The sequence below is a fragment of the Staurois parvus genome, unplaced genomic scaffold, assembly GCF_062004578.1.
Source record: "Staurois parvus isolate SC_StPar_1 unplaced genomic scaffold, SC_StPar_1.0 ptg000198l, whole genome shotgun sequence".
In the NCBI taxonomy this organism is placed as follows: Eukaryota; Metazoa; Chordata; class Amphibia; order Anura; family Ranidae; genus Staurois; species Staurois parvus.
This window is the reverse complement of record NW_028317994.1, coordinates 16,537,276-16,553,237: the sequence shown is the minus strand read 5'-3', so window position 1 is coordinate 16,553,237 and position 15,962 is coordinate 16,537,276. Positions and strand designations below refer to the sequence as shown.

General features: G+C 42.2%; 1 protein-coding gene across 1 annotated transcript in view; it reads left to right on the top strand.

Annotated features, from left to right (window-relative positions):
• Positions 1–15,962, top strand: part of JAK2 (Janus kinase 2) — a 93,855-nt gene that overhangs the window by 6,129 nt on the left and 71,764 nt on the right. The window contains exon 4 of the mRNA XM_089678142.1: positions 7,763–7,920. Coding sequence (XP_089534268.1) covers positions 7,763–7,920 — 158 coding nt within the window. The remainder of the gene's footprint in view (positions 1–7,762; positions 7,921–15,962) is intronic.

Genomic DNA, 15,962 nt, shown 5'->3' with positions numbered 1-15,962 from the left:
ACCTCCCTAGCTTTTCATGGCCATCTTGAGTAAGGGCAGATGTAGCATTTACAGGTGAAACTCGAAAAATTAGAATATCGTGCAAAAGTTCATTTATTTCAGTAATGCAACTTAAAATGTGAAACTAATATATGAGATAGACTCATTACATGCAAAGCAAGATAGTTCAAGCCGTGATTTGTCATAATTGTGATGATTATGGCTTACAGCTCATGAAAACCCCAAATCCACAATCTCAGAAAATTAGAATATTACATGCAATCAATAAAACAAGGATTGTACATAGAACAATATCGGACTTCAGAAAAGTATAAGCATGCATATGTACTCAGTACTTGGTTTGGGCCCCTTTTGCAGCAATTACTGCCTCTATGCAGCGTGGCATGGAAGCTATCAGCCTGTGGCATTGCTGAGGTGTTATGGAAGACCAGGATGCTTCAATAGGGACCTTCAGCTCTTCTGCATTGTTCGGTCTCATGTCTCTCATCTTTCTCTTGGCAATGCCCCATAGATTCTCTATGGGGTTCAGGTCAGGCGAGTTTGCTGGTCTATCAAGCACAGTAATCCCATGGTCATTGAACTAGGTTTTGGTGCTTTTGGCAGTGTGGGCAGGTGCCAAGTCCTGCTGGAAAATGAAGTCAGCATCCCCATAAAGCTCATCTGCGGAAGGAAGCATGAAGTGCTCCAAAATCTCCTGGTAGACGGCTACATTGACCCCGGACTTAATGAAGCACAGTGGACCAACACCAGCAGATGACATGGCTCCCCAAATCAACACAGACTGTGGAAACTTCACACTGGATTCAAGCATCTTGCAGTGTGTGCCTCTCCATTCTTCCTCCATACTCTGGGTCCTTGGTTTCCAAATGACATGCAAAAGTTGCTCTCATCAGAAAAGAGGACTTTGGACCACTGAGCAACAGACCAGGTCTGTTTTTCTTTAGCCCAGGTAAGACGCTTCTGACATTGTTTGTTGTTCAGGAGCGGCTTGACAAGAGGAATACGACATTTGAAGCCCATGTCCAGGATCCGTCTGTGTGTGGTGGCTCTTGATGCACTTACTCCAGCCTCAGTCCACTCCTTTTGAAAGTCCCCAACACTTTTGAATGGCCTTTTCCTGACAATCCTCTCCAGGCTGCGGTCATCCCTGCTGCTTGTGCACCTTTTTCTTCCACACTTTTCCCTTTCACATAACTTTCTATTAATGTGCTTTGATACAGCACTTTGGGAACATCCAACTTCTTTTGCAATTACCTTTTGAGGCTTTCCCTCCTTATGGAGGGTGTCAATGATGGTTTTCTGCACAACTGTCAGGTCAGCAGTCTTTCCCATGATTGTGATTTCTACTGAACCAGACTGAGAGACCATTTAAAGGCTCAGGAACCCTTTGCAGGTGTTATGGCTTAATTAGCTGATTAGAGTGGGACACTTTGAGCCTAGAATATTGCACCTTTTCACAATATTCTAATTTTCTGAGATTGTGGATTTGGGGTTTTCATGAGCTGTAAGCCATAATCATCACAATTATGACAAATCACGGCTTGAACTATCTTGCTTTGCATGTAATGAGTCTATCTCATATATTAGTTTCACCTTTTAAGTTGCATTACTGAAATAAATGAACTTTTGCATGATATTCTAATTTTCCGAGTTTCACCTGTACTTCCTGAAATCCATCTGCCAGGCCTGCATGCAGGAGGGTGTGCTTAGCTAAGAAAAACCATTCTCCCCTCCTGAAGACTCCTGGGATTTATGACATTGTTTGCAAGGAAGTAACTGAAGAAATGTAAAAAAAACCAAAAAAAAACCCAGTAAATATGATATACTTTCCTATTTATTTTGCTAATGCTAGCTGTGTGACAGACCCAACCAGGACAGGGACTTTTAGAGGGGACAAGGGGATAGCCTTGCCCTGCTCTGAGATGGAGAGAGCAGATCATTCTCGAATGATGGACAACATTGTGATGAACGCTAAGAGTGAGGCTTGGATTAATTCTCTGCATAAAGACAATAAATCTTCCTTTCTGGAGTGGAAGGAAAGGTATAATATTAATCTTGTACAGGTTAATGGTCAGAGGAAATATGGTGGCCCTCATGCAGACTGGGTTGGAGAAGCTCCTCTATTTGGGAAGAAATACAGTATTTATCACCACCCTCCCTGAAGAAATTTATGAAGATAAATGAATCTCACTTTTTTTAAACTGTTGGAATATTGTACGAGTTTTGTTTTATGATGGACAGATTATACAAGTGAAAGCAGACACCTGAAAGACCACATGTGTATTGGACTTTGTGTATTCAGGGTTGGGCTTCTTGCCAGTCTGTCTGGGGTGGGCTCCCTGATTAATCAAAGCAAAAAAATCTATCTCTCAACCCCCCACCTCACCCCCCTCGGTCTCTGCCCGAATCACACACCTACTGAGCGACATATCAGATTGGATGTCGCTCCACTTCCTTAAACTGAATCTCTCCAAAACCGAGTTTCTTGTCTTCCCCCCAGCCCGAACCCCACCCCCCATTGACTTCTCCATCACATCCAACAACGCCAATATCAAACCCGCCCTGCAGGCCAGAGTACTTGTTGTCATTCTGGACTCCAACCTATCCTTCCAGCCCCAAGTCCAATCTTTAACAAACTCGTGCAGACTCCACCTCCGCAACATCACCAAAATCCGCACGTTCCTAACCCCAGAAACCACTAAACAGCTCATCCACTCCCTCATCATATCACGACTCGACTACTGCAACTCCCTCCTCACTGGCCTGCCTCGCCGCTGGCTATCCCCGCTTCAGTCGATCCTGAATACGGCTGCCAGACTCATTCACCTTTCCAACCGCTCCGTTTCCGCCACCCCCCTCTGCCAATCCCTCCACTGGCTTCCGATTGCGCAACGGATCAAATTTAAAATCCTAACACTGACGTACAAAGCTGTCCACCATACTGCCCCGAACTACATCACCAACCTAATATCCAAGTACCGCCCAGCACGCACACTCCGCTCCTCACAAGACCTCCTTCTCTCTAGTTCCCTGGTCTCCTCCTCCCATGCCCGCCTCCAGGACTTCTCCAGGGTGTCACCCATCCTCTGGAACTCCCTTCCCCAACCCATCAGATTATCACCTACTCTCCTCTCCTTTAGGCGCACCCTGAAAACCCATCTCTTCAGGGAAGCCTACCCCCTGCTAACTTGACCGACCTCCTCCACTCTTCCTACCACTCCATCCCCCACAGCTATCTCCTCCTGTACCACTATCCCGTCCCTTCTAGATTGTAAGCTCGAAAGAGCAGGGCCCTCAATCCCCTCATGTTTTGCATTGTATTGGTATTGTTCTGTCACATGTTCTGTCCTCCTTTGTAATGTACAGCGCTGAGTGAACTATCGGCGCTTTATAAATACTGTATAATAATAATAATAATTGCCTGAGTGCCTGGCTGTTGATTAGTTTACTGATAATTAGATCACTGTTAACCACTGGCGGTACTGTTTACAGTTTGCATTGTTTAGGGTAATGTGATCAAGCTTTTACCTAATCAGTGTGGGTTGTTTATCCCAAAGTATAATATTTGTAATATTGGTTCATATGGGGACTGCCCCTATTTCTGAAGTATATAAAAACCTTTGTTCATGTTCAATAAAGTGGTTCCATTTTCATCTAAGCTAGTGTCGCCTAGTCTTGGATGCAATGCCCAGCTATTATACCTTGTTCCTGCTTCCCAGCGGCGAGGAAGCAGTTTTGTGACGCAATCACCCAATCGGGGTGACAGGCATTCCATCACAAGCAGCATAAGGATTAAAATAGTTAATGTTGATTGAGAAAGTTTAATTCCTCTTTAAAGTACTTTTACTACTGAATATGTAAATATTTTAGTGTGCACGATCTGGCACAGGTTCACTGATTTTAGAGCAAAGTGAGAGTGGTTGAAATGCTTCATATTTGTACCTCCTGTTTCCTTACCCCACTTGAAATCACCATTTTTAATATCCCTCCATTTTATGGTTCTAAAAGGATGTTTGTTGCTTTGAAGGCAGTTTCCTAGCAACTATGCTCTGAACCACATAACAATCAAAGAGGACCTGTAACTTATATGCTATAACATAGGGGACTATTGGAATAGACTGATACCGCACTGGATTGCATCAAAAGTAGTTCATGCACTACTTTTCGAAATTGCGCTAAGTTTGCGATCTGCATTTGGGGTGTCATTAGGAACCACAGCAGATCACACACCTAGTGCATTTTGAACGAGGTTGGGAAACGCACACATAATGTGGATTTCCCATACAGAATTCTAGTGTGACCCCTAAATGAGGGTTGTGCAGCGAAGCAATACAAAAAATACAATTGCTAGCAGATGTTTTTTAAACAAGGGTAACAGTGACTTGATGGGTGGGAAAGTAAGCAATGTGTAGACACAAATGTTGCTTATGTTATGTGTTTTGTAACTGATAATCATGTGGTGAACTGGGCTATTGAATTTCTTACAGATCTCACCAATGTCAGGTTTCCTGTGTCAGACAATGTTCTTCAGCGATCAGCAGGCTATCTTGCATGTTGACAACTGTTTGCAAAGAACTTCATTTTCCTTCCTGAAAATGGGCTCTATTTTGACACTTGATTTCCTTCCTACTAAGATGTAAATGTGCTTTACTTTATTGCTTAAAGTTTATGTGAAGTCAAGTAAAGAAAGCACACAATCATATTAAAAAAACCAACTATATTCTAGTAAACTTTTAAACACTGTATGCCTTCTCTGTCCATACCTCTTCCTGAGTGCAGGGGGCATGTCTGAGGGCAGGTAGCAATTGATGCATAGGACAGTCGTGAATGCCGCTGTCCAGTCATGCAGAAGATGGGTGGCTGGGGAGCATTGCAGTAAAACTGACTATGGGACCACAGGCATGTTATTTGTTAGTGCATCATCCTGCAGAATCGGGCAGCTGAGAAATTAAAACTGACCACACCAGCAAAAATGTGCTTTCTTGCTTGGTGTGGACAGAATGCTACAGGAATCGAAGGGGACTGGAAGACTCACCGGGTACTTGCTTGTTTCATTACTTGGTCACTACACTGGAACAGGTATGCAGATAAGAACTTATGATTTTACTCTGAATTTTCTGATCTGCCTGCTTGGTCCAAGTCCTTTACATATTAAAGCCAGACAGTCATCCTCTGCCACAGATAGAGGCTAAGCCTGGCAGGACATATGGGAAACTGTAGTTGCCTTGCAGCTTTAGTTGTGGAAGACAGATCTGTCTACTGATTTCAGTAGAAATGTAAGTGCACTTTTATGTTTTAATTGGCTGCTAATGTTTTATTTCTGCCTAATATGCTAACATAGCAGTGGTGCTGGTTTCACTGTGTATGCCTATATTCTTTGAGTTTTCTGAGTGCGGCTTCCTTATCCATCATGTTTGAATAGCCTTTGGGTCTGTGTCAATGGGCTTTGGGCTTGTGACAACGGCATCTGCTTCAAGTCTGTTTGAAATGCTTTGAGATCATTATTGGACAGGTGCATTCAACCTGCATTTGACTTGAGTTTGACATCCCCATAGATGTGTATAGGAATGCAAAAGCCCCTCTTAACACAGGCCCTGATGCACACCAGAATACGATACAGGAAAGCTGTGTTCTATGCGCATTGCTCTCAGCGCAGGTGATTGCACTGCCCTTGCGATCTGAATGCAGGTGCCAATGTATTGTTAATGGCACCCCAGAAGCAGATTGCAAAACACATTGCGTTTGCAGGCACTAAATCGCATGGTACCACACTACCACCCAGCTTGGTGCAGTGCATTTTTAAAAGTAGCGCAAGTGCTACTTTTCCCATGACCTGATGCGCTTAGCAGCTCATTTAGATGTATGGGCTGTCAAATCATAACCGAGTGGGAATTGCATGTATGCTGCGTTCCCATCAATCTCATTGTAAACCAGCCCTTATTGAGTCTAGAGGCATGGAATGCTCGCCAGATCCAACTGTTTACAGTCAGATTGGGGAATATTAATATGTCTGCAGAGCATATCCAACTATATTACTCTTTCACTGACCTAGCTATCTCTGCAGGAAAGTCAATTGACCAGGCAGGGATAAACATGTATCAGTAAATTAGGCTGGGATTGAGGCAGATTGCTGGCATTTCTCATCACATGACCAGCAGACAGGGAGCCCTTCACTTTCTGAAAAGGTTCGTTTCAGGGTATAGTTTTTTAACATTATGTTCAATATACAAAGATATATTTTATTATTAACTATTCTGTGTGAAGTTATATTTACCCAGTGACTAGCTTTAGGCTAGCTCTTTGCCATTCCTGCTGTTCCTGTAGCTGTTGTGCAAAGAAAATAGGCTGCTGAATGAGTGACAGGAGGGACACCCCTTCCTCTATATTAGCAGGGACAGTAATGCTTTGCAGAGGTGCACAATAGATTTGCAGCAGTGCTGGGCTTTATTTTTAGAATTTGCAAACATGCTATGCACAATAAGTGCTCTGATACCTATTGTTAGAAGCGTTCATTTGTAAAATACTGACATCAGTTTGCTGACATCATACAGTTTCAGAGGATGTGCAGGTTTTTAAATCAACAAACAGCTAGTGGATTAACGCTATTCAGTTATTTTACAAAGCTGAAGGGGCCATGTACATTATTTTCCTGCATTAATGTTTTTTAAGGTACATCCACTTAACGGTTTTGAAAAATGTGTGAGGGCCCTGGATAATAAATAAAATGAAAATGTCAAAAGACCACACGGTTATTTTGCATATCCAGAACATTGGCTTTTGAGATGTTTTCTGGAGCATCAGTATGGGCTTTGTTCGCTCATTTTTAAGGTAATTCAAGGACACGCTAATATATTTTAAATTGACTAAAATCTTCTTCCAGAGATGGCATGAACGATATTACATTTAGCTAATATCGGGTAATTTAAGTTAAAGTGATTTGTAAACAATCTTTTTTCTTTTTAAAATAACCAATGCAGTTTACTAAACTGCTGTGTACAATGGTTTTGCACAGAGCAGCCCCAATCCTCCTCTTGTGGGGTCCTCCACTGGCACTCCCAGCTCCTCCTGCCTTTGAGTACCACCATAACCATAGCAAGCCTCTTGCTATGGGGGCACTCAGTGCAGGCATGATTCTGAGCCGCACAGTGTGCATCTATTAACACACAGTGCGGCCTGGCGAAACCCCCCCGCCCCCCCAAAATCACTGGATTAGATTGACAGCGACAGGAGCCAGTGAGGAGGGAGAGAGAGCAGCCCTGGATCGAGATCAGGCACAGGTAAATATTTAGGGGGGAGGAGTTAAATCTAAAAAAAATTTTTACCTTAAAAAAATATTTAGCCTTTATAACTACTTTAACTTAAAAGTGAGCAGCTACATGGAGTCCAGTGCTGTCCTCCCCATAGTCAATGCTTCGCTGGGCTGGGGAGTGATGATCAGTACTTTCAATTTTGAGTGCAAGTCTGCTTTAATTCTATTACAACAGATAAATACAGTGTCCATTGTATTGTTTTGGTAGCATATTATCTCTGTTTTTGTGTTTTGGGGTTTATTTTAAGTTAATTTTGAGTGTGAATTCTTTATCTAACCGTGAAAGTTTTGCTACAGTGTATATTAACTGAGGAGTTGATAAACTGTTCATAGGTCTCTGTAAGAAATGCATGCTATACTGTTGACCTTTTACTGCTTTTTTTAACCCTATATCTAATTGTTGTATGTCAAGAACTGTGCTATCCCAGTATTGACTACTTTTTTTTTTTCCAGGAGGTAGACTTTACTTCTTTAAAGGAAGCGCTATCCTTTGTGTCACTGATTGATGGATATTACAGATTAACAGCAGATGCACACCATTACCTTTGCAAAGAAGTAGTGCCTCCACAAGTACTTGAAGGGATTCATAGTTATTGCCATGGCCCTGTGTCGTAAGTATAGTTTTTGGTTTTTAAATGGTTAAAGTGGAACTGAAGTTTGGAAAAATAATTGGGAAGATTTTTTTTTTGGTATTAGAGACTGTGTTTTCTAATATTTATTTTTTAATTGTACACTGCTTACGCATGTGTAGTGCAGGCATCCTGTAATATGCCATTGGTTCAGCCAGGCTGTGGTAATGCAAGTCCAGTGCGCAAAAACTGATGTTTCAAGATTATTGGCCAATCAGTGGGCAAAGAATGAAGACCGTGTTCGGGTAGAATACACAAAGTTGACAACAATGGGGAGCATGAATTTGACATTGCTGGATGAGGACAAACGAAAGCTTACTATACATGGATTACAATTTGGCCTGCTCAGCAGGTGGGGGGGTTGGCCTGAACAAAAATAATCTAAACGTATATAGCTAGCATTGGTTTAGGTATGTCATGCATATTTGCATCTAACGGTAATTGCTCCTGGAGCTCCAAGGTGGGTCATTTCCTCTTTAACTATAAAGGGTTGACTCCAATCTCTTTGGATATATTAGCCATAATTGACAGGGTTATCATGAAAATGCACCCCAGCTGGCTGTAAAAAAGGTGCACAATGTTATCACAGGATCTTGACTTCTATGCAGATTACTCTCTGCCCCTCACTTGGTGGTATACTTTACCCCCTTTTTCAGCTATCAACTGCCAGAGCCTTTACTGCTCACTGATGCTTTTTCATTTGACAGTTAAAAGGTATGGGGATTAGTGCAGGCTGGGGACAGGCTAAGGATGGCCATACACTATACAATTTCCTGTCCAATTTCCTTTAGATTTACCTTCAACTATGTAGTGCAAGGTCCTGCCTGATTGGATACAACTGAAAGTGTTGTTTGGGTTTGACCTCCTATTATATGGTTTTTGGTAAATCTAAAGCAAAAATCTCAAGAAAATTGAATAATGTATGGCCAGCCTTAATTGCAACGTGAAAACAGGTCAAGGCTCCGTGAGTAGCTAGAACCTAGTATTGAAAAGTGGCATAAGCGCCTCAATGCTGTTCTTTCCTTAAGCATGTTTTGGACAGATCAGGATCATGCTATGAAAGTAGTATTTTGCGTGCACTAAAAATCATAGGTGCGCAAAAAAAGTGTCCATTTTTATTATTCATTGCAGATATCTGGTGTGGACCCAGTTACAAATGTTTTAGTTATTGTATAATTTACTTAAAGGAATTTGTGTAGTCACCCTTTTTTATGTGTTTAATATTTTCATGTTTGTTTTTAGCATAGAGGTACAGGCTTTTCTTTCCTTTTATAATCTGTATGTCAATGCAGTCAGCATTCTTGTGAAATCCTTGCTGAGATAAAATCTATGAAGATAAACCATATAGTGTTGTATTCCACAAATCATAGGTGGTAGCTGAACTCATTGATTTACAGGGAAATAAGTGGGGAGGTAAAAATTAATTAGTACTCAGCAAAATGCACACACCTGTATGTAACTAATCTAGTTGTCTTCCATGTACATATGTAAATATCTATGTAATATGTGTCATAGTCAACGTTTTTTCTTAATCGCTGTTCAGACAAAATCTGTTACTGCACTGGCTAGAAACAATATAGTCAGTATTGTGCACAGTCACACTATAAAGTCCGGATGGTTCACTCTGCCTCTTTCAGGAAGTCATAACCCAATTAATGACATTATGGCAAAATTTCTGGTTGTCACAAATTTATTTGTTACATTTCAGACATTTAATATTATGGAGCTCTCCTGAAGATTGACACCTTACCTCACCACCCAAAAATTGAGGATGCCCTCAGTTAAGCTCTCACACACCCCAACGAGATCTTTTTGCACCCAGCTTCCCACACCAAAATTCCTAGCCCAGCCAGAATGGACAGTGGGTAAAGTGAAGCTGACCCTTCACTTGCAATCAGCCACCTGTGGAAGAGGTTTGAGAGGTCTGGTTTTATGCTCTGCAATCTTCAATATCCACATTTCCTCTCCCCAACACTGCTTGCAGTAATACAACTTCCCCTCACTGTCAACTCAGTCCCACTTGCAGTTTTGTCAAAGTGAAGCAGACCTCTAAAAACAAATATACAAATATTGGGATTGTCTTCACAGAAATAATGAATGGCCTCCCCTGCACCTTCTAAATCTCGTACCTGCCCACTCACTCCCACTGCTAATGTCACTGCAATTCATACACCCTGCTCAGGCAATCCTCTCCTTATGACCCTGCATTTCCATCTCTGGCCCCCCCATAGCACTGCCCCCTGATAGTGAAGCCTGGCTCCACCTAACAAGTGGGACATGGCACGCACCGGTACTATGACAACCCTTCACTGCACAAAAGAGCAGGCACCCACCAAGACCCCTGTCTTAAAGGGCCTCGTCCATCAGTAAAGTGTTCCTCACCCCATAATACTGAGGATACAAGCAATGTGTGTTGCCTGTGAGAACCTTGTAATAAAAAATAACTATGGCTTTCACCAAATCTATCTTTCAAACATTTCTTCAATGTGATAAGAAGCAGATCACTTGCATGTGTATCCATATAAAGTTGTCGATAGACATAGGACAACAAACAGTTCAACAGATCTATTGTTTATGGTGGTAGACAGATGCCTGCAAATTGTCAGCTCATCAGTCAATGTGAATTAGAAAAACTGTCCCACTCTTCCATGAGTCAAGCAGTGTCTACCTGCACAGCCCTCATTCTCTTGCTTCTCCTCTAGATTAATTTAAACTTGCTAGATTGACCGATCCAGAGCACATGTATTATATACACAAAATCAGGTACTGTATATTGGATATCCAGTCAACTGTTAGGGCTTGTTCAGAAAGAGGGTTGGAAATTGGCATTGTTGCACATTGGATAAACGCCAGTCACTACTAAGACACATAGAAAATAGTTGTCTTCTATATGCCTTGTTTGCACACCAACACAGCCTGGAGGTGTGGTGCATTGGGCTATGGTAAAATGCAGACATGGAGCATTTTATAGCAGTGAACAGGTAGGCACTGCATGTCGCTGTACAGCAGCATAATGCACTACGTTGCTGTGCGAAGTCATGAGTGAAGTGTCGCTTTGTGCACTTTAAATAAATGTAAAAGAAAAAGTAAACTGTGTTATGTGCTGAAATGCGCATCACACTGCCCCCTTGCTTTGGCTCACAAAATTTGACTGCTGCCCATGCACTTAAATGGGGCGTTCAGTGTGCATTTGCCCAAAGTGATATTGAGCCAGCTTTCCAAAATATTCAAAGTTACAGCTTGGTGATTAACACAGTATTTGTGAAGGTTCATGAACAGATATGATTTATTCTGTCATTGTACCTGTCTGTGGTGAAAGAAAGTATACAAAGATATATGAACAGACTTTTAAGCACAGATTTTGCCTCTTCATCATACAGAACATGTTTTTTCCACCCTGAGCCAAAAATGTAGCTGCTAATTAGTCTGGTAAAACTATACTTGTGTAACTGTAGGTTACCATGGTAAAGAAGTGGTTGTACAGAGTGTTCTCACTGCAAAATCATCAGATCTTATTCTATAGCCAAAATGTTAAGCAGCTGTTAAATCACGACAAGAGAAGTCCGTAATTGCTTCAATTAGGCCTTAAGCTATATGTATTCTAATGCAGTGTCCTCACAAAATCAACAGTGTGTAATCTGCTGCTGAAAATGTATTCCAGGAAGTAGCCAAATCCTTTAAATTTGCCCAGGCTGTTAGCTTGAAGAGCCTGTATGATAAAAGGGGCAAATGGAATGTCCGTTGTGCCTTTACTAATAAATATGCTAGTGATATAGGCAGAATTGGTGGTGGTACGGGAGAGCTCATATATGAGACCAGTCTTTGTTTTAGGAAACCCTTTAAAAATGCTATCCTCTTCAACACTGCAACAAAACAGACATTTGTTTTAACAAAATATATATTTTAAATCAAAGTGAACCTGTCACTGAAAAACCCAGCACCTACTATATCTGGTCTCCCACAGTGCAGAGAACATGGAAATGCAATTATTTTAGTAAATATAAACTGCTAATTACCTTTTCTCATCGGACGTTAGAGCAGTCTTGTGACTTCTGTCAGTGTCCAGCAGAGCACTGGTTAAAGCTTGTAGAAGGAGTTTTCATTCTCCTTTGTGAGGCTGTAGTACTGCTGACCTTCTGTCTGAACAGTGCTGACTGGCCCTGTGCTGATCACATGCACTCTCCCAAGAAAAAATAGAACTCTCTAGTAATACACACCAAACTGAGCATGTGCAGCTTGTCCGCAAACCTCTGTTTTATTTGGAAATATATTGGGGACAGTGGAGGAAGGGGAGGATCAGAAAAGACAGGATCAAACATCCTTTTTACACAATGTAAAAGATTAACTCCTTAGGTTCCACAGTGGGTATAACAAGCATGCTTTCCTGTATATACAGACTGATTTTACTCTTGTGGGTTTAGCAACACTTTAAGTGCAGACTCAGCAACCCTTATGCCTAGTACACGCGAAGAGATTACCAGACAAAAAAAAACCCATCGTTTTGGAGTGATCGCCTGATAATCTGACTGTCAGTACACAACTTTCGACAGCCGATCACGGCAGTTCATGTCAGATCATCCGAGGAGACAACCACAAATTCTTTTCCCGTAAGATAACAGAACAAATTATGTTCATATAACCGCTTACCTACGGGGCACTCATACCCTCTTCCTGCCCAGCCAATTCCAGCTCTCAGCGCTGTCACAATTTGAATGACAATTGCGCGGTAATGCAACACTGTACCCATATGAAATGTTTATAATTTTTTTGTGACAGATAGATCTTTATTTTGGTGGTATTTAATCACCTCTGGGTTTTTTATTTTTTCTTAAACAAACCAAAAACCACAGAATATCTTGGAAAATTTCTTAGTTTTTGGTTTAAAATTGTGTAAATAAGTGATTTTTCTCCTTCACTGATGTGCGCTAATGAGGCTGTAGTGATGGGCACTGATAAGATGCACTGATACACTGATAGGTGGCAATGATGGGCACTGATGAGGAGGCACTGGTAGGTGGCACTGATGGGCATTGACAGGCATCACTGGGCACTGATAGGCGGCACTGACTGGCACTGATAGGCTGCACTGATAGGCGGCACTGACTGGCACTTATAGGCGGCACTGATTGGCATTGATGCGTGGCACTGACTGGCACTGATGGGTGATGTCACAAACGTGCGCATCAGAGATGGACGCAGTTCAACCATTTTGGCTTCAACCTCCATCTTGGTGGAGGAATTGACCCTCCTGATATGTTATTTCCTCGTTCTCGTTCCCCCCTCAGGAAGTGAGAGGCACAGTGACAGATGTGTGTGTGTTAAAAGTGTCACAGGCCAGATCCCAGCAGGGAGCCACGTGGTGCTGCACTGTCTGGAGAAAGTGTAATTTCACACCTCGTGAAAAGATAACAGAGCCTTCCCAGGAGTTGAAAGGGACTCTGGGCTAATAAATTAACTCAGCATAGGTGTCAGAATTAGATGAACACTTCTCGAATCAATTTTTCCCCTATGTTTCATATCTTGGAATAGGAGAGACTTACATTAAAACCAGACATCCCGTCAGATTGGCTAGGAGCAGGCGAACAGTTTGATAGGTCATTCGAATTCTCGGACCATCAGGGGAGCCGAAACATAGATTTTGCGAACCGTGCCACATATAATTTCATAATTCATATCTAATCCTCAGGATTATCTGCATAATAAAATACCTGCGGGTGGACTGTAGCTTGTGCAGCTGGGAAGTTATGAACCAGAATATGAATTAGGAAAGATGTGGGCTCCAGTTTAGGGTTCCGCCCGACGATCCCTCCCTGCACCAGGGATTGGTTGGTTACTTCAGAACCACCCCCTGCTGGGAAACTTTAAAACAGGCTGTCAAGCCTAAGGAAGGCTGAATTGTAGACATCTTCCTTTTTTCCATCGTAACAGGGGGAGATCAAAGCACCATTCTGCTCTAAAAAACTTGGATCTGCTTACATCAAAGGCTTACTGGCAAGTAACTTAACCCTTTAACTTCTATCTGTTATCTCTTTGCTGTGCTATGCTGTTGCCTGTATATATATATGTGTGTGTGTGTGTGTGTGTGTGTGTGTATATATATATATATATATATATATATATATATATATATACAGTGGGGCAAAAAGGTATTTAGTCAGCCACCAATTGTGCATGTTCTCCCACTTAAAAAGATGAGAGAGGCCTGTAATTGGCATCATAGGTAGACCTAAACTATGAGAGACAAAATGAGAAAAAAAATCCAGACAATCACATTGGCTGATTTGGAAAGAATTTATTTGCAAATTATGGTGGAAAATAAGTATTTGGTCAATATCAAAAGTTCATGTCAATACTTTGTTATATATCCTTTGTTGGCAATGACAGAGGTCAAACGTTTCCTGTAAGTCTTCACAAGGTTGGCACACACTGTTGCTGGTATGTTGGCCCATTCCTCCATGCAGATCTCCTCTAGAACAGTGATGTTTTGGGGCTGTCGCTGGGCAACACGGACTTTCAACTCCCTCCAAAGGTTTTCTATGGGGTTGAGATCTGCAGACTGGCTAGGCCACTCCAGGACCTTGAACTGCTTCTTACGAAGCCACTCTTTCGTTGCCCGGGCGGTATGTTTGGGATCATTGTCATGTTGGAAGACCCATCCACGTTTCATCTTCAATGCCCTTGCTGATGGAAGGAAGTTTGCACTCAAAATCTCACGATACATGGCCCCATTCGTTCTGTCCTGTACATGGATCAGTCGTCCTGGTCCCGTTGCGGAGAAACAGCCCCAAAGCATGATGTTGCCACCCCCATGCTTCGCGGTAGGTATGGTGTTCTTTGGATGCAACTCAGCATTTTCTCTCCTCCAAACACGACGAGTTGTGTTTCTACCAAACAGTTCTATTTTGGTTTCATCTGACCATATGAAATTTTCCCAGTCCTTTTCTGGATCATCCAAATGCTCTCTAGCAAACTTCAGACTGGCCCGGACATGTACTGGCTTAAGCAGGGGGAGACGTCTGGCACTGCAGGATCTGAGTCCCTGGCGGCGTAGTGTGTTACTGATGGTAGCCTTTGTTACGTTGGTCCCAGCTCTCTGCAGGTCATTCACTAGGTCCCCCCGTGTGGTCCTGGGATTTTTGCTCACCGTTCTTGTGATCATTTTGACTCCACGGGGTGAGATCTTGCATGGAGCCCCAGATCGAGGGAGATTATCAGTGGGTCTTGTATGTCTTCCATTTTCTAATTATTGCTCCCACAGTTGATTTGTTCACACCAAGCTGCTTGCCTATTGCAGATTCAGTCTTCCCAGCCTGGTCTACAATTTTGTTTCTGGTGTCCTTCAACAGCTCTTTGGTCTTCACCATAGTGGAGTTTGGAGTGTGACTGTTTGAGGTTGTGGACAGGTGTCTTTTATACTGATAACAAATTCAAACAGGTGCCATTGATACAGGTAATGAGTGCAGGACAGAGGATCCTCTTAAAGAAGAAGGTACAGGTCTGTGAGAGCCAGAAATCTTGCTTGTTTGTAGATGACCAAATTCTTATTTTCCACCATAATTTGCAAATAAATTTTTTCCAAATCAGCCAATGTGATTGTCTGGATTTTTTTTCTTATTTTGTCTCTCATAGTTGAGGTCTACCTATGATGCCAATTACAGGCCTCTCTCATCTTTTTAAGTGGGAGAACTTGCACAATTGGTGGCTGACTAAATACTTTTTGCCCCACTGTATATGTATATATATATATATATATATATATATATATATATATATATATATATATATATATATATATAGAGGGTGCGGCTGGGTGTGGTATTGTTACGCACGTCACATCGCGGTTTGGATTGGCCAGTCCTTTGGTCACGAGTTCGGTGAGAAGGTCTGGGGTCTGACGCCGCGATCGTGAGATTGTCGCATGTTGGTGGCGGCGATCTTGCGATCCGTGACTGGTGACACTGAAGGGCAGCTCAGATGGGCACTGATATGTGGCATTGATGTGCACTGGTAGGCACTGATATGTG